The sequence below is a fragment of the Sapajus apella genome, unplaced genomic scaffold (assembly GCF_009761245.1).
Source record: "Sapajus apella isolate SASKATOON/1434 unplaced genomic scaffold, GSC_monkey_1.0 scaffold113, whole genome shotgun sequence".
Lineage (NCBI taxonomy): Eukaryota > Metazoa > Chordata > Mammalia > Primates > Cebidae > Sapajus > Sapajus apella.
In genome coordinates, this window is record NW_022437053.1 from 5,148,596 (window position 1) to 5,167,157 (window position 18,562).

At 47.1% G+C, this 18,562-nt stretch overlaps 1 protein-coding gene across 1 annotated transcript in view; it reads right to left on the reverse strand.

Moving 5' to 3' along the window:
- OCA2 (OCA2 melanosomal transmembrane protein) overlaps positions 1 to 18,562 on the reverse strand; it is a 224,809-nt gene that overhangs the window by 106,831 nt on the left and 99,416 nt on the right. The window contains exons 16-18 of the mRNA XM_032259976.1: positions 16,706 to 16,853; positions 11,786 to 11,843; positions 8,537 to 8,645 (exon numbers count right to left, since the gene is read on the reverse strand). Of these exons, the coding sequence (XP_032115867.1) occupies positions 8,537 to 8,645; positions 11,786 to 11,843; positions 16,706 to 16,853 (315 nt within the window). The remainder of the gene's footprint in view (positions 1 to 8,536; positions 8,646 to 11,785; positions 11,844 to 16,705; positions 16,854 to 18,562) is intronic.

The window sequence follows — 18,562 nt, forward strand, 5'->3', positions numbered from 1 at the left end:
GAAAAAGCCGCCGACGGGAACATCGCAATTTCCAGCTTCACATTCTATTACAAATTCCAACCATGTGCGATTGAGACTCTTTTTCTAAAAATTACAAATGCACTTGAGTGGAGATGAATGTAGATAAAAAGTCTCATTTATGGGACCTGTCTTTATCCCATGGAGCTTCCATCAAACCCCTCCTCGAGTGGGCATTAATCTCTCACCAAGAGCTTTGCCATTTCTTAATGCAAAAATCTGAGATAAGTGGCTCTGTACTTTCATTTGTGTCTCCAACAGAGTCAAGTTTCCACGCAGAACAAATAGCGCAATGAGCCTCTTTTCCCCATTTTTACAGCCCTGGGCAACACGATTCAAAGGAAAGTCGGAAAGGGCTCTCCCCAGCCCCCCAGCGGCCTCCTAAGCACAGGCACTCGCTGGGTCCCTCTCAGCACCCAGCCTGGGAGGAAACTGAGGCTCCCAGAGATTAGGTGGTTTTCTCCAGGCTGCACAGCCCGCTGGGGTAAAGCCAGGATTCCATCCCAGTCTGCTGGAATTTCTTCCCCTGCCGCCACGTTGCGTTCCTCTGATGTGCTCAGGCTTCTTCTGATGGAAGGCCTTTGCTAATTACGAGCAAATCTGGTTTATCTATTTCACATCTCTTGCCCACATCTCTTGCCACAGTGACCTGACAAACATACTGAGAAATGTAACTGTCTTCTACAGTTTACGTATATCAGGGCTTTTTTCTAACATGTCACATCCTTTCCAGTAAGAGCTCCTCATTTCTTCTGTGGGTTTCATTCGGCCTCTCATCTGTAACTTTGTGAACTAAAAACAAAATTTCAAGCCCCTCAACCAACTGATGGACTTCCCTCGGCCCAGGGCACTTCAAAGAAACCTGAAAAACTAGCTCAAGACAGGATGGGAGGAAACGGGGTCAGTCTTGCCTCACTGTACCCTCCTCCCTCTGGAATTTAGGCACAACTGACCAGCATCCACATTAAAACTGGGATCTTAAGAATGATAGAATAGATACAGCAATAAGATCCCAAATTCCAGCCACACTCTACTACAGCATCACGTGACAGACAGCAGGCCCTGAACGAAATCAAAGTATTTTACCCCAAAATATGTTTCTTTGACACAATTTGAGATGGCCCTGCAAAGCTGTCCTTGTGGGGAAGATCTATGTTCCGTAGAGAATCCCTTTCCCTTTCCAGATCCTTTCCCTAGGACCTGGTATTTTTTTTTAGCGCTGACAAGAGCTCTGAAGTCTGCTACCTGGAGGCTTGGTCTCCACAACCCCATATTTCAACCCGGCCTCTTCTTCCTATTGATTCTGGGACTTTAGATAATAACTCCTTCAACCAATCAGAAAGTCCCTGAACTCACCGACGACCTGGAAGCTCTGACCCTGCACTTGCTTCGAGTTGTTGCACCTTTCTGAACCAATACACACCTGACATGTGCTGATTAACGTCTTCCCATAACTCTGTCCCCCTAGCATGTGCAAAATCAAGCTGTAACTCAACCACCTTGGGTACATGTTCTCAGGACCTCCTGGAGCGGTGTCACAGGCCACAGCCACTCATTTTGTCTCAGAATAGATCTCTTCAAATAATTTAGAGTTTGACTCTTTCCGTCGACACCCTGACTATGGAAATCACCATTTTTGGCTTTGCCATTTGACCATCTCTCATACCCTTGGCTTGTATCTGCATCAGAGCTCTGAAGGTCTTGGTGTCTAAATTAGCTGTGTAGTCCTTGATGCCCCTAATGTGACTGAAACCACCTTTGCAAAAATTGTAACAGCGAGGAAAAATTATGATGGTGCGGGAGATCTGATCTATCCAACCCCCCTCTTGCCTTTAGCCTTCAAGCTGCCCTTAATTACTCTTGAATTTAAGGCAAGCTAACTTTGGCAGACTTTTAGTTTATACCTCAAATGATGACAGCCCTTCCCCAAAACCCAACTGCCTTTATAAAACTAATGGAAGACCACCATGCTAGGAGAAGAGGAGAGACTGAATTCTGCTGAAGTGTAGACATAAAGATTGCCAGCCGTTATTCTGAAGGTCGCAAGACGTGCAACTTCCCAGTCACTCCTGCAGATAACATCAGTACTGTTCAGCCTAAGACTCATCTTCTGAGATATCTTTTCAGGATTTTTGCATGTCTGAGACCGATGGCTCCACCTGCAGCAACTGCTCCTGTGGCTTACCCAGAAGTGACTGTGTGTGCAGGAGGGCCATTTCCCACACCCCTGTGATTTACACCCTTAACCAATCGGCAGCAAGCACCTATTGCCTAGCCACCCCCCGGCCATTCTTCCCCAAAACTGTCCTTGAAAACCCCTAGCCTCCGAATCAGAGGCTGATTTCAGTAACAATACACTCCAGCCTTCCATTTAGCCGACTCTGCATGTATAAACTCCTCTACTGCAATTCCTCTGCCTGCACAAATCAGGTCTATCTGGATAGCTGGCAGGAGGAACCCGCTAGGCAGTTACATGACTCCCTGTGCAGAATAAATATAGATCTCCCTCCCTTCTAGAGAAGACGACCAAGGAGAGCAGCGACATGGTTTTGATGTTCACCACACTAGCCCCAGCCCCTAGACCCCTGCCTGCATGTGCTGTACAAAATGGATGGATATGTGAATGGCTTGGCTGCAATGAAAACATATATACCTAGAAAATACATTAGGAAGCCTTGGGAATGTATGTCCAGCTCATAGTGACCCCTCCTCTAAGACATATGCCTCCACCATCCCAGGCCCCATTTTACCACGTGTCCCCGCCTGCCTGCTCAGGGTTTCCAGTGCTAGGAGACTAAAGAAATCAACCAGGCCAAGCAGACTCGTCTGGGTACTGGGGATTCAAAATGGCCTTTTCTGTGTGTGTGGCTGAAATCGAGGTCTCATAAACTGGAAAATTGATGAGGCAACCACTGTTCTGCCATGAGCAGAAAAAGATGTGCTAACCGGGCACAGAGAAGCGAGGGGCTGAGGGCAAAGCACCGTAGATGCCCAGGCAGTGAGCGCTCTCCCCTCTGTCCCAACCTTCCCTCCTTCCTGAGCCTGCCCCCAAGGGGCCCCATTGTCCTGGAAGCCTGTCAGCCTGTTATCATTCTAACAATCCTCTATTTTGCTTAAGACAAATCCAATGGATTGCTTTATTTGTAGCTAAAAATACTTTCACAAAGACAACAATAAAACTGCTCAACCAGAGGGATGCCAAGGGACAGGCAGAAGACCAGCAATTTCAAAACCATAATCAGGGAAATAATGACGGGAAATTTTGCAGAACCAAAATCTAATCAAACGCATCATGACAGAATCTGGGGCACATTCTGAACTAATTATCAGAGGAGGAGGCCTAGGAAACCGCTCATCAAGGCTCTAAATTTTAAGAGCAAAGACAAGATTTTTAAGCCCGCCTCGCTGGTTCCTTTTACAGCTCCGTAATCAGTTATCCACAATCCTGAAACCCTAATTCCAGAAAAGCAAACTTTTTCTATATATTTTGATGTCAAAAATTCAACAAAACCTGACTTGAACAGAAATGAGGTTATGTGCAGTCTTTATTTAACCCACATCGTGTAAATATTCATACTTCACTGTGGTGATCACGCTCAGATGACAGGCGCTAACCCTGAACCTCTCCGGGTGTGTGACTTTATACCCAAAATTCATTCAGCATGCTCACTGAATTATCTTTCTAAAACACACAAAAAATCTGAATTTTGAAACTTCTGGGGCTCAGAAAGCAATACCCCAAAATGAAGGCCTCAGAAGTGTTGAAGCAAGCTGAAGATGGCCTGAGAAGGACTCCATGCATCTGTATCTGAGTCCTTGTGAATGAACTGTAAGCTACTTAAAAGTCAAAATTGAAAACCTAACTTAATAGTATGTATCTCTAGGCTGGGCACAGTGGCTCATACCTGTAATCCTAGCACTTTGGAAGGCTGAGGCGGGTGGATCACCTAAGGTCAGGAGCTCGAGACCAGCCTGGCCAACATGGTGAAACCCCATCTCTACTAAAAATACATAAATTAGCCAGGCGTGACGGTGCACACCTGTAATCCCAGCTACTACTCTGGAGGCTGAAGAAGGAGAATCGCTTGGACCCAGGAGGTGGGCATTGCAGTGAAAGGAGATCGTGCCACTGCACTCCAGCCTTCGAGATGGGAACAAGACTCCATCTCAAAAAAAAAAAAAAAAAATAGTGTGCACCTCTAAAAATGGCTGAGTGTTGGCCAATCCCTGCTGCCATACTTATAGACACTCATAGACTGCTGAATGTTCAAACTGCGTTCAAATAAGACAAACGCCGAGCTGTGACCGATCTCACTGTTTCTGTGCCTCAATGCCAATTCCCATATGTCACTTTACCTTTTTTGTCTGTAAGTTTGTTCTGACCATGGGTCACCCTGGTGTCTCTGAATCTGCTGTGATTCTGGGGGCTGCTCAATTCGTGAATCATTCATTGTTTAGTTAAATTCCTTTAAATTTAACTTGGCTGAAGTTTTTGTTTTGTCAGAAGTAAAAGTTTTCTCTGACCTCCTGCTGCCCTCTGGTCTCTCAGTCCCATTCTCCTCCGAGGCTGCAAGGAAACTAGAATCCCTCTTTCCCAAGGAGGAGCATAGAAACCAGAACCCCTTTCTCCAAAGCCAGCCACAAAACCTAAAGTGTTATTCTAATTTTCTCTCTGCCTTTCTGTGTGAAAACTGGCCATGAAGAAACTGCCTGACCTGCCTTGTTTGAGGGTAAGTCCTGCGACCCCCACTCCAGAGAGGGGTCTGCCCCACACCCAGAAGGAAGGAGTGCTGCTCAGAGAGCCAGGAAGCCTCTGGACAGAGAGGCCCTGCTGGGCTTCCCACTCGGTCCATCAGTGCCTCGTCACACACTTTTTCTCCAGTCCCATTTCTGCACAGCTGTCCACGCTTGGTTGAACCTAAGCATTAACATGGACAATTTCTCCTGCATCTTTGGGTCTTCATTCTGAAGGCTCCATGTACACAGGCTAAATAAATGCGTATGCCTTTTCTCCTATTACTCTGCCATGTGTGAGATGGTTTTTCAGTGAAACTCGAGAGGCCCAAGGTGAGAGCGGTCCCTTGGCCTCTACGAAACCATCGGTAGCACGAAGGGCTTCATGCAGGGGCTGTGGACCTCTACGGAGCTGGGGTCCAGGCTGGGCTTGGTCCCTGTACATTGGGAGCCACCTCTCTGCTGGATGGGTGTGACCTGTGACCCTGGCCCTCACTCACCCTTCTTTGCCATTGTGCCACCTCCTGTACACCCCTGGGTTCCTTAGGTCTCTCCTGTCTGTCACCATAGCCAGCTCTATGTGGCCCGATCACCCTCAAACAGATGCACCCGGAAGGTCAGCCCTGGAGCCCATGCCCAACGCCTTCTCTGCCTGGGCCGCTCTGTTGGTGCAGCCGCACGGCCTCGGCACATGCAGCTGGTCACACGGACTCCAGCATCCCATGGGAAGGAGCTGTGACCAACAGGCATGGGCGTCACCCAGCCAACATTTCTCCTTGCTCCCACTCAACCCCACAGGCAGCCCTGAGGTGCATTTAGTACCTCTACTCGACAGCCCCGCAGGGTGGAGTGCCGGTGGCCAGCTGCAAGGCGAGCATGCAGGGGCAGCAGTGCCTGCGCTGCTCTCCTCACAGCTCAGCCCCCATCCCCCATCCCTCACTCCTCATCCCTGGGAGAAAGAACCCACATATGAGCCTTTCCCTCAGGCTATGCTCTCTGGAGAACCCAGGCTGGGTCAGCCACGTAGGAAATACGCACCTCATTTCCTCCACATAGTTAAGTTGGAATCTGTGAGCAGCAACAAGCAGCTTATTTGTGCATCCTATAAACCCACACCTTATTTTTACTAACGAGCCAGGCATTAGCACGAGGCACTGGGGAGGGAAATGCAGACACACGGACCGTGCCACTGAGTCTACCCAGGAAGCAGGAGGTCAGCGGACAGAGGAGGAAGGAAATCATGAGAATACATTTAAGGTTTGTACAGGGTGCTGTGGAACTCCAGGGGAATTCTCCCTGTAACACATGCCAGCAAGGGTGTGAGGCAGCTGGAACCCCCATGCATGCTGTGGAAACACAAAGGGGATGGCCTCACTAGAAAACAGAGCAGCAGTTTCTTTTAAACCAAAATCTACACCCACCGTATGACACAGCAGCGCTATTCAAGAGAAGGAAATCAACCCAGAGAATAAAACCTAAGTTCACAGAAAACCATGTACTCAGAAGTGTCTGGAGTAGTTTGCTTTTTGTTTGCTTGTTTTGCTTTGCTTTTTCCCTGAAACAGGGTCTGGCTCTGTCATTGAGGCTGGAGTGCAGTGGTGCCATCTCAGTTCACTGTGACCTCCACCTCCCAGGCTTAAGCAATCCTCAAGCTACTCAGGAGGCTGGGGCATGAGAACTGCTTGAGCCTGGGAGGCAGAGGCTGCACTGAGCTGAGATTGCGCCACTGCACTCCAGCCTGAGCATAGAGTGAGACTGTCTCAAAAAAATTAAAAAATACACTGTTACATTTAAAAAAAACAGAACTTCACCAAAGATAAATGATCACATTGCTACTGGCTGAAGTCCGGGATGATCTTGTATCCATTTTGCCCCTGTTCGTGTCAGAAAAGTTCCTATAACTCTAAGAAAACTATATACCATCAAAATATATCCCAATCAAACTTTTCTCCTAGTCAACCTATCTTGATGAATATGCAAATATCTGGATCCCCAGATAAAATCACCTATACAGAAACCCCAAATAAAAAGAAAACAGGATTTAAAAACAGAAAATAAATATGTCCATCATTCACAGAGGTAACAACCACACCAACGGAGATGAGACATTTTGTAAAAAATGTAGACTTCCAGGCTAAAAGTCTCATTATAACCAAGACTTTTTAAGTCCATATAGTTAAATGTGACTTTAAGTTTTAAACTATTGTTTTTAATACAAAGACTATTGCCAAATGTTAATAAAACAGAATGCAAGCTCTTATATCTTTTTAGTTTTTAAAATGCCTGCTATGCTCTTCTAAAGTAGGCTCTCAAATAAAATTAGGAGCAAAATTGTCTGTGAACACCTAATGGAACCTCTCTATCCACAAAACACCAGATTTTAAAATTTGTTTAATTACCAGTGGTGACCACCTAACATTCTCGTAATTATTAAAGTTTCTGATGTTAAAATTACATCAGGCCTGAGGTATAATTAAAAATAATTACACTGCAGCAATTTCTAGATTTAATCCACCAAGTACAACTGAAAATCACAACACTGTTACCTCTCCAGCTCTGTATCATTACCTCATCAGGATTCTGAGTGGATCAGCCCTCAGGTGTGGATAAATAACACCTACCAGCTTGAACTAAGCCCAGGCCACCTGGCAAGCTGGATTAGAGATTATCAAGAGAAATAAATAAAGAGGCTGTGAATACACAGCATCAGGCTGGACCCCCAGTCAGCAGCACACATCATGTGCTGTGTGCCAATCTAGAAATGTGGCTTTTTTACATAAGACAAAAGGGAAACTGACTTCTAGTCTACAAATTTCTCATGGTTTCCAGGAACCACGGAAGCAATGGTGTGGCGTGAATCACTAAAGCTTGTGGCATTATCCATCTATCTTACAAAATTAGGAGTCTTCACTTTCTGCGGCAGCTGCACTCCTCAAATTTCACAGTAAACCAAGGTTTTACACAAATTATGATAAAAGTTGGATATTTTAACCATCTTATCAGAGCTCACTCTTAAACAAAAACTATGGGAAAGCTTTGGTTAAAGAAAAGACTGTGACACCACCTCAAATGTATGCTTCTTATAAACCTACACTTCCATGTGCGGTGGGTTTTGTTTTGTTTTCAATAAGGATACCGATGGAGATAACCGTGAAATTGATAAGAAATGTCTAGAAGAGTGGAGAACATTTATGGAAGGTGGAGGATGGCAGGGGTCCACAAACTCTGTACCACGGGCTCCCCCTGAAAGAGCCACATCTCAGGTGGGGACAGGCCCAGCCACAACACAGGCTAGAGAAAGTGGAGACGTCTGAGAGCCACAGGTGTGGCGAGGGTGAGAGAAGAGAAACCAGCGGTGGATGGTGGGATGACAGTTTCCTGCACCAGACAGACACACCCTCAGACGGGGAGCAGCGCTGGCCTTGCTGATGGGGCTCCCTGTCTCTCCTGGGAACCATGTGAAGATGTGGTTATTCACCACAACACACAGGACAGCGCCCACTCCATATTCCTCTTCATGGTCATCCCTGGAGGGGCCGAGGGCCTGTGACACGGAGTCTAAGGGGCTGGAGATGCATCTCTCTCTCTTCCTTCCCCCCGCCCAGGAAACCAAAAGGAAAGGGCATCCTTCTTCCCAGGGCAGGCTGCCCACCCTCCATCTCAGCCGTCGCTAGCCTCCCACCCGCCGGCTGCCCGTGGGCAAAGTCACTGTCTAGGAACAGGCTCTGCAACCTTCCCATCCAGAACATGACAACACCTATGAACAAAGCTGAATTACACTCACCAAGATCGAGATGAATGCCAGGGACAAACGAATTGAGGAAAAACATGAAGATAACACATCCCAACACTGTCAGGCATTTGGCGAGCAGAATCTTGTCGGATATCCTGTGCTGTAAGAGAGAAACCACAGCTGATTGACTCTGTACAACCCTCTGACCCCTGCAGCACGACATAACCTATGCAACTGGAACCACAACAAATTTCACCATGATGAGAAATGTAACATCTCAGACTTGAAAGACAATGACAAAGTACTGTGCAACAAGGAAAACCGGACAGCTTCAGGATCAGTACATTCAAAATCGTTATGAAAGGTACACACAGAAGTCAAGTGCATATAGCCATGTGATGAAGCACCTGGCCCGCAGGTGTCAGGGGACGATGGGGCGTTTCCAAGGGGCCTGTGGTGGCAGTGCTGTCTTCACTGTCCCTTTCCCTGCCACGCCAAGCATGCTGGTGGAGCAATGAGGCTGAGCCTTCTCGCAGAACTGTGACTCCCAGGTAAGCCTCTGGCCGTGCTCTTCATGTAACATGCAAGAGGCCCTTGGAATGCAGGGGGTGTGCTCTTATCACTGGGATGACACCCTCAGGAATCAAAGAGGGCAGGGGGAGGGCAGGCTCTGAGGCACCTTACCCTCTGCAAGGCCTCCATAAACCTCGGAGACAGCAGAAGACAGGGCTCTCCCTATGAGGCCCTAAGGGTGCTGTGCCCCACAGGCCATAGCTGCATGGGGCCGGGCAGCGGAGCACACGCAGAGGGGCACCTGGCTGGCCTGGCCTGTTGACCAAATTGCCCTGTGAATCGCAGCCCACTGTGTGAAACGACAACTGTGCCAGGTCCTTTCCTTTTTTGGAGACAAGAGTCTCGCTCTGTCACTCAGGCTGGAGTGCAGTGGCACAGTCTCAGCTCACTGCAACCTCCGCCTCCTGGGCTCAGGTGATCCTCCTACCTCAGCTGCCTGAGTAGCTAGGACTACAGGTCTACACCACCACACCCAGCTAGTTTTTGTATGTTTAGTAGAGATGGGATTTCACCATGTTGCCCAGCCTGGTCTTGAACTCCTGGGCTCAAGCAACATGTCCAGCTCTGCCTCTCAAAAGTACTGGGATTACAGGTGTGAGCCACTGTGCCTGGCAAGCGCTGGGTCCCTTCTTGAGTCTAGTCCCAGTAGCACACCTGTCTACCCAATTGTCTAATCTGTCTAGGTGGACAGATGTGGATGGCAATGACGACGAATGTCTGTAGCTTCGCAGATATCAGTGGATGTAGATATCTATCATCACAGCAATTTCTAGCTATCTGGATTTTAACAGATACAGACATATAGATACAGACACACAGAGGTAGAGCTACAGCTACAGAGAGATTTCTCTCTCTTGCTTCCTCTGGTCTCATAGGTAAAGCTGCTGCCATCAGAAACACATGCAAGCCCCTCTGTGTCACAGCAGCTCAGCAGAGCCCCTCCTCCGTGTGCAGCGGGGCCACCAGTGAGCATCTGCCCCTCCCTGCCCACTGCAAAGGCTCGGGGCTCACCAGCCTCCTCTCATCCTCCCCTTCAACCCTCTAGGGAACGTCCATTTTCCTACATGATTCTGTGCTGAAGAATTAGGCCCAAACGAGCATGGCAGGGAAAAGATTGAAATGCTCACAGGCGAGGGATGCGGGTTCTCACCAGGCCCGAGGGAGGCCCTGCAAGCCTTCCTGAGCCACAGCAAATGCAGAAAGTGGCTATTGCCACAGGCAGTTCAAGGGTCGGAGGTGGAAGAGCAGGCAGGTCAAAGAGCATTCCAGCATCCTGCAGCTCATGGAAGTGGAAGCTTTTTGGGAGTGTCATTCACATTTGCTCCTTCTGGATACCTGAGGTCATTTTTCTGTTTTATTTCAATAGGTTCAGGGAGACAGGTGGTGTCTGGTTACACAGGTAAGTTCTCCACTGGTGATTTCGGAGACTTTGGTGCTGCCACAGCCTGAGCAGTGTACACAGTACCCAATGTGTAGTCTCGTATCCCCCCAAGTCCCCAAGGCCCACTGCATTATTCTCATGCCTTTGCGTGCTTGTAGCTCAGCTCCCACTCATAAGTGAGAACATACAATATTTGGTTTTCCATTCCTGAGTTACTTCACTGGTCTCCAACTCCATCCAGGCTGCTGTGAATGCCACTATTTCATTCCTTTTTGTGGCTGGGTAGTATTCCATGGTATGCGTGTGTGTGTGCACGTGTGTGTGTGTGTGTGTGTGTGTGTGTGTGTGTGTACATACATATACGTGACTCCTGGATAAGGCATTTCTGTAGGAATTCTTAGCTGTGATAAAGGGATGCTGCCAAGCCTTGCCTGTCCACTTCATCTCACCGCAGTCCTTGTCCAGGTGCACACAGAGGCACACGATCCCTTTCCAACTCATGACAAAAACAGCACGGTCTAGCAGGGCAGGCACGATCTGTGTGAGCCTGGGGTCCACAAGAGCATCACAGATACACCTTTCTTTTCTAACCCTGACCCTCTACATGGGATGGAGTGGAGGCACTGAGGCCCCTCATCAGACTGCATTCAAAATCTTTATGGAAAACAAATACAATAGATGTGAGGTGCACTGCAGCCCTGTTAGGAGACACCTGACACCTGGAGACTGTGCCCATCACAATTAGAGCGGGTAATCCATCTCTCCCTAGAAAATAAACTGCATGGATTTGAAATGTCACTGAGATGCAAACGACTCCTAGCAGGTCTTGAGCAGAGCTCTCTCAACTGGGAAGGGGCCCTCTGTGTTCACAAACGGGCTGAGAAAGTCCACCCCACAGAAGAATGAGCCAAAAACAAAACAAAACAAGCTCTGCCCCGAGAAGTCCGAGCCGCTGGCAGGACACTCACGCATCCTGTCTGTCCTAAAGCGGCTTCATTCCACGCAGCACACCTTGCCCGTCTCCCCTCTGCAGAGTGTGAGCCTGGGGCCTGCCCTTCAGGGCCAGGAAAGGGCTGGTGGTCAGGGACACCCGCTCAGAGGATGGCCCTGCAAGGTGCATGAAAAGGAAAGGTCCTGTGAAGATGCTCGCTTCCCACTTCCTGAGAAAATCAGCTTGCTGTGTCTGGAAACATTTTTCCCCATTCGCTCATAGACGTATGTCTTGTGTACAACCACAGAAATAAAAAAAGAAACGGCTTTCAGTCACGTGAGGGAAGGAAAAGGCATCACTCACTCTCTTCTTGGAGAAGTGAATCAGAAATCCCTGAGAAAAGAAAGCTGGATACCTTTTTTTGTAGTTCCTGGATATTGGTCTCCCAATTTTTATCCTCCTGTGAGATCTGTCTAAAAGAGAAAAGAAGAGACTCATTACTTCCCTTGTGGGAATTCACTCAGGGTGGTAGCAAAAATATTAAGAGAAAAATACTAGAGAAAGCTGTAGAATACAGTCTGAAACCCTTTTGGAAGGCGTAAGGGTTTTTCTATAGTTCTTGGGTGAAGGCAGCCAGAGTCTCTTTGCAGGAGTCAGAAAGATTAGGGCTCAGATACAAAGGAATGTGAGTAGTTTACCTAGCTGTCTTGTTTACTCATGTGGTCTTAACCTTTGAGCTGGATTGCCTTTGGGGGGGTGGGGTCAACTAGGGATATTATCCTGTAATGGTATTTGCTTCAGGGCTCAGAACCTGTCCTTTGATCTTTAACCTCTAGTGACGTTGACTCAAGCCTTTGTCAATTAAGCTTTACTAAATAAATGTGAGTCTTGCTGGCTGGGGAGGGCCAGAGGTCACAATTCTTTACAGCACTCTCCAGGGAGTCTGTGAACTGCCACAGACCCTCAGCCAGACTGGCAAAGCATAATCTCTGTGTGTCAGCGTACTTTATTCATCCATCACTGAGTCAGGGTCTGTAGGGCAGACCCCTGGAGGTGGTGACCCCAACACTCCTTGATCACACCACATGGTGAGATCACAGAGCAGCCACCAGCACTTCATGCCCAGACCCTGTCTGTGATGCACAGCCTGGCACGACTAGTCATGGGGGGCCTATGGGGCTTCATTTGTTGGCTGGACAAGGTGCTTACTCTATAATTTCCCCAAAAAATTACATAAAATGACCTGAATTATGAAAGAAGTATGTGTGAGGAGGTGCTTGTGACAGCTTGCACACAGGAAGCTTCATGAAAACCACGCACCAGAGCATGGATGAGGGCAGCAGCTGTCAGCCTCTTTATTCTCCTTTTTATGTACACTTCCATGTGCCCGAATCTCTGTTTCCAAAATGAGGGCACTGCACCTATACAACTATTACAGCCAACTAAAGAAAAACACGGTGAAAGAAATGTCACTTGCTTTAATGTTGACTTTTATCAATCAACAATCAATTCAATGCCTGAAGTTACAGGACATGGGGAGGCCGAGGCAGGGAGAATGCTGGAGACCAGCAGTTGGGGAAGATCGGCTTCGAAGGCCTTTCTGTCTGTGCCGCTTCTGCTGTTTTAGTCCCTTCTGTGGCTCCCACCTGCCTCTTCCTTTTCATGTTTCTGACTCAGCCCACGCCTCCTGGCTGATTTCCTCCCATACCAATTAGGGAAAAGGGGCTAAGCAATGGAGAACACCGTTTTAGCATCAAAGGAGGCTGACCACACAGCCAGTCTAAGCAGTGTGAGCAGTAATGAATCACAGCAGACACAGTCAAATGATTCTGAGGCCAATTTTTAAAAAGAAAACGTAAAGAACTTGCTTTATGTATCTGAGCACTCCTGTGTTGGGTGTGTATATATCTAGGATAGTTAGCTCTTCTTGTTGGATTGATCCTTTTACCATTACGTAATGCCCTTCTTTGTCTCTTTTGATCTTTGTTGGTTTGAAGTCCGTTTTATCAGAGACTAGGACTGCAACTCCATTTGCCTGATAAATCTTCTTCCATCCTTTTATTTTGAGTTTATGTGTGTCTTTGTAAGTGAGATAGGTTTCCTGAATACAGCACACTGATGGGTTTTGACTTTTTATCCAGTTTGCCAGTCTGTGTCTTTTGATTGGGGCATTTAGGCCATTTACATTCAAAGTTAATATTGTTATGTGTGAATTTGATCCTGCCATTTTGTTACTGGCTGGTTTCCTTGCCCATTAGTTGACTCAGTTTCTTCACTCCATTTTTGGTCTTTGCCATTTGGTGTGCTTTTGCAGTGGCTGGTACGTTCCTTTCCATGTTTAGTGTTTCTTTCAGGAGCTCTTGTAAGGCATGTCTGGTGGTGACGAAGTCTCTTGGTAACTGCTTGTCCATAAAGGATTTTATTTCTCCTTCACTTATGAAGCTTAAAAGTAATTTATAGATTCAATGCTATCCCCATCAAGCTACCAATGACCTTCTTCACAGAACTGGAAAAAAGACACTTTAAACTTCATGTGGAACCACAAGAGATCCTGCATAGCCAAGACAATCCTAAGGAAAAAAAAAAAAAAAAAAAAAAGCTGGAGGCATCACACTGCCAGACTTCAAACTATACTACAAGGCTACAGTAATCAAAACAGCATGGTACTGGTACCAAAACAGAGACACAGACCAACAGAACAGAGGCCTCGGAAGCAACACCACACATCTACAACCATCTGATCTTGGACAAACCTGACAAAAACAAGCAATGGGGAAAGGACTCCATGTTTAATAAATGGTGCTGGGAAAACTGGCTAGCAATGTGCAGAAAGCAGAAACTGGACCCCTTCCTGTCACGTTACACTAAAATTAACTCCAGATGGATTAAAGATTTAAACTTAAAACCTAACACCATAAAAACCCTAGAAGAAATCCTAGGCAAAACCACTCAGGACACAGGCACACGCAAGGACTTCATGACTAAAACACCAAAAGCAATGACAACAAAAGCCAGGATAGACAAATGGGATCTAATTAAACTCCAGAACTTCTGTACAGCAAAATAAACAATCATTAGAGTGATCCGACAACAGAATGAGAAAAAATATTTGCAATTTACCCATCTGACAAAGGGCTAATATCCGAAATCTGCAAAGAACTAAAACAGATTTACAAGAAAAAAACAAACAAACCCATTCAAAAGTGGGCGAAGGATATGAACAGAAACTTTTCAATAGATGACATATAAGAGGCCAACAAACATATGAAAAAATGCTCATCATCACTGGTCATTAGAGAAATGCAAATCAAAACCACATTGAGGTATCATCTTACACCAGTTAGAACGTCAATCATTAAAAAATCTGGAGACAACAGATGCTGGAGAGGATGTGGAGAAATAGGAACATTGTTACACTGTTGGTGGGAGTGTAAATTAGTTCAACCATTGTGGAAGACAGTGTGGCACTTTCTCAAGGATCTAGAAATAGAAATTCCATTTGACCCAGCAATCCCATTACTGGGTATATACCCAAAGGACTATAAACTGTTCTATTATGAAGACACATGCACATGTATATTCACTGCAACCTTGTGTACAATAGCAAAGACCTAGAACCAACCCAAATGCCCATCAATGATAGACTGGACAAAGAAAATGTGGTACATATACACCATGGAATACTATGCAGCCATAAAAAACGATGAGTTCATGTCCTCTGTAGGGACTTGGATCAATCTGGAAACCATCATTCTCAGCAAACTGACAAAAGAACAGAAAATCAAACACTGCATGTTCTCACTTATAGGCAGGTGCTGAACAATGAGAACATGTGGACTCAGGGAGAAACACATCACACACTGGGGGCAGTGGGAGGGGGGACTGGGGGAGGGACAGCAGGGAGGGGAAGGTGGATGAGGGATAACATGGGGAGAAATGCCAGATGTAGATGAAGGGGGAATAGAGGCAGCAAACCACCTGGTTATGTATGCACCTATGCAACAGCGCTACATGACCTGCACATGTACCCCAGAACCTAAAGTAAAATTTAAAAAAATTACATATATATATATATATATATTTTCAACCAAGATTTAAAAAAAAAAAGAAAACGTAAAAATAAGACCTGCAGAGCTAGACCTTGCCTTAGGATACCCTCATGGTAATCTGCTTCTCAGCAACTGTGTGGCCTCAGGAAGCCACGCCTCCCCAGGCCTCAGTTTCCCCATGTGTGACTGACACCAGATGAGCTGACGGGAACATAGTGAGTCTTGGAACCCACATGTTTCCTCCCACCTGTAACCTGAGATGCACTGAGTGTGTCTTTAACACCCAACACCAGGACAATTTATTCCATCTTTAACTTATGAAGTGTCTCCTTTAAGATCTGCTGCTGCCGAAGCTGGTCCTTCTTTCCCCAGCCTGCAACTCAGGGCCTTCCTGTGGCCGGATGACACTGGTCCTGCTGCTCCAGCACAACTGGGCAAGGTGGGTCCTGGGCGGGGGATGGAGCCAATGCCAGTTGGGCCAGCACTTCATCCCGGATTGTGTGGGACTCCACGCGACTGCCTGTGAATCCTCCCACTAATGGACCAGCCCTTGAGACACCCAAGCAGGGTGACCCCTCAGGCCTCAGCGAACCGCAACGTACAGCCTAGATTTTGTTCGCATTTCCCCCTGCCTAGACGGACATCTCCACCCAATCTCAGCTCAGCTGTGAGGACGCTTCAGCTTCGGCATCCCTTGGAGGGTCACCAGGCTCCTGCTTCTTGGGTCTGAGCTTCCAGAACAAAGACAGTTTGGAATTCAGCACCATGTCACAGCAAGGAGAAAAATCTCAACTTCGTGGTGACGCTAGAAGTCTCAGCTTCAATTAACAAATGCCAGAAAACAAATGGAGCGGGACTTCTGTATTCTTTCAGGTGCCTGAAAATCAACTACTGGGAGAGCATTTTGTCAGGTTAGTCTTTGCATGAATGGTTTTGGGTTTTGTCGTGCAACAATCACGATGTGGAGAGACAGGAGAGCCCAGGGGTGAAGAGTGTGAGCGCCATGCCCAGCGCCACTGCTTCCAAGCTGCACAACCCTGGGCACACTGTTCAAATTCTCTGAGACTCTGCTTTTGTGTGTGGTTTTTTTTGTCCTTAAACTGGGCTGTGTACCCTGTGTAGAGCTCAGTGAGGGTTAAATAAAATGCACCATAAGAGGCTCAGCACAGCGTCCATCCCCTAAAAACCATGCATTCGCACGCAGCTAGTATTGCCATTTTGTTGGGCCCTGTAACGTTCTGCTGCACGCCCGCCAAGAACAGTCTGAGCAGGACTGCGCCCAGTACCTGTGGAAGGTGCGCAGCCTCCGGGCGAGCAGGTGCTCCAGTGTCACCACCTTCCCCAGCAGCAGGCGGCGCACGGCAGTCTCCTCGCGGCTGGCCGGGCTGATGCGCTGAGCAGTCAGGCGCCAGACGTGAATCTCGTGCTTTAGTTCTGCAGAGAAAGGAAGGGAAGCTTGGGTCTGCCACGACCTCAGGCATCAGCAGCACCCTGCTCTGCTCCCCACAACCCGATGACCAACAGAGACACACACACTCGAGACGTGCAGGTGGCCCAGGGTCACCCAGAGCAATGGCTTCTCAGCACCAAGCTATTGCCACGGAGCCAGATGACAAAGCAGACATTTAAAAACTATCAAAAAAGTGAAGTAATGCAATTTCAATCCTTTCAGTGAAGAATAAATTCCTTTCTTGAACAAACATATCAAAGCTAGCACCCAACACCTTTTCCCCTTCCTGCAGGAAATATTTGGATCTGCTGCCAGCCAAACTCTAGACATTGCTCAGTCTTTGAGGGGTTTCAGAAGCAGATCTAGTGAAAGGTGAAAACACAAGTGTAATTCTCAGGAGAAGGTGCTCAGGGCTCTCCAGTGGGGCATTTGGTAAGCGGCAGAAGGCAGGGAGGCACCCTCCAACCAGGCCCCACTCAGCTGTCTCTGACACAAGCGAGAGAGAGGCAGACACCTAATGAAATGCTGAAATCTATAGAATTAGTGGAATTTTCACCCATCACTGAATTCAGACACCTTCTGATAGAGAAGAGTAGACAGAAATGATGTGTCACTTCATTGCCTCTTAAGACACTAAAATATTTCATGAAAATCTATATTTAACCTCTATTTTGCTATTAAAAACATTATAAAGAATAGAAGAAAGCACAATATTTTCATGAAGCACCCCTTAACCACACTACATATCACAAGAATTAAAGATAGGATGAAAAGACACAGCCTTTCAAGCAAGGACTCGGGTACTTGAAGAGCAGCTCGGGGCAGATTCAAGACATGGCGATCACCCAAAGACCAGGGAAGCCACATGAACATCGTGGGTTCATTAGAAAGGGAAAACCTTTTAAGCCCCTTCTGTTCAGTCTGCAAGTGCTGATCCCCCGCTGCGTGGCAGACCTACCCCAACAACAAAGATGAGTCAGGCAGTGGGAGCAGCCTATACACGAAGCCTGTGGAGACTCAGAGAGAACGGGCTGGGTCTGGGAGCGCCAGAACTATCTCAGCGAGCACATGGCTTTCTCTAAAGCTTCAGCCCTACCAAGATGAAAACGCTTTAGAACTGAGATACATAATATGTTTTCATTCAGTACATATGGATGCTTTGTAGCTTACTCAAATGAAAGGAACTTGGGTATAATTCAAAGGCCTCTTTGGAGAAACAGATCTATAATTTCCTCTTGAAAAGTCTCACACTTCATTAAACCACCTATGAGGCTATGGTAAGATAAAAAGAAAGGGAAAGAGGAGGTGATATGAACTCACTTTCTGAAACACTGAACCCAGTAACACCATCTGTCGAAGGGCTCCAATGTAAGTTCAGACAGAGCCAGTATTTCAGCCAGTGCTCTAAATCTTGTTATGTAAAAGACAGAACTAAAAGCCATTCCATGAATTACCAGAGACTTTCCAGCCATTCTCTAAAGGCATATTGGCGAAGGGCCACTTTCTGAATCAGCTGGTCAGCTTTAAAGTGCCCACATCTGCATGGCTGATCTCTAGTGCCAGCCCCTGGGTGCAGGCTGGAAGTCTCTCCATACCTTTGTGTTTGGAGAAGCAGAGCCTGGGGGCCAAGGCCATGTTGGCAGAGCTGGCCTTCCAGTCCTGTGTTCCCACTGCAGGTGCTCACTCTCTGGTG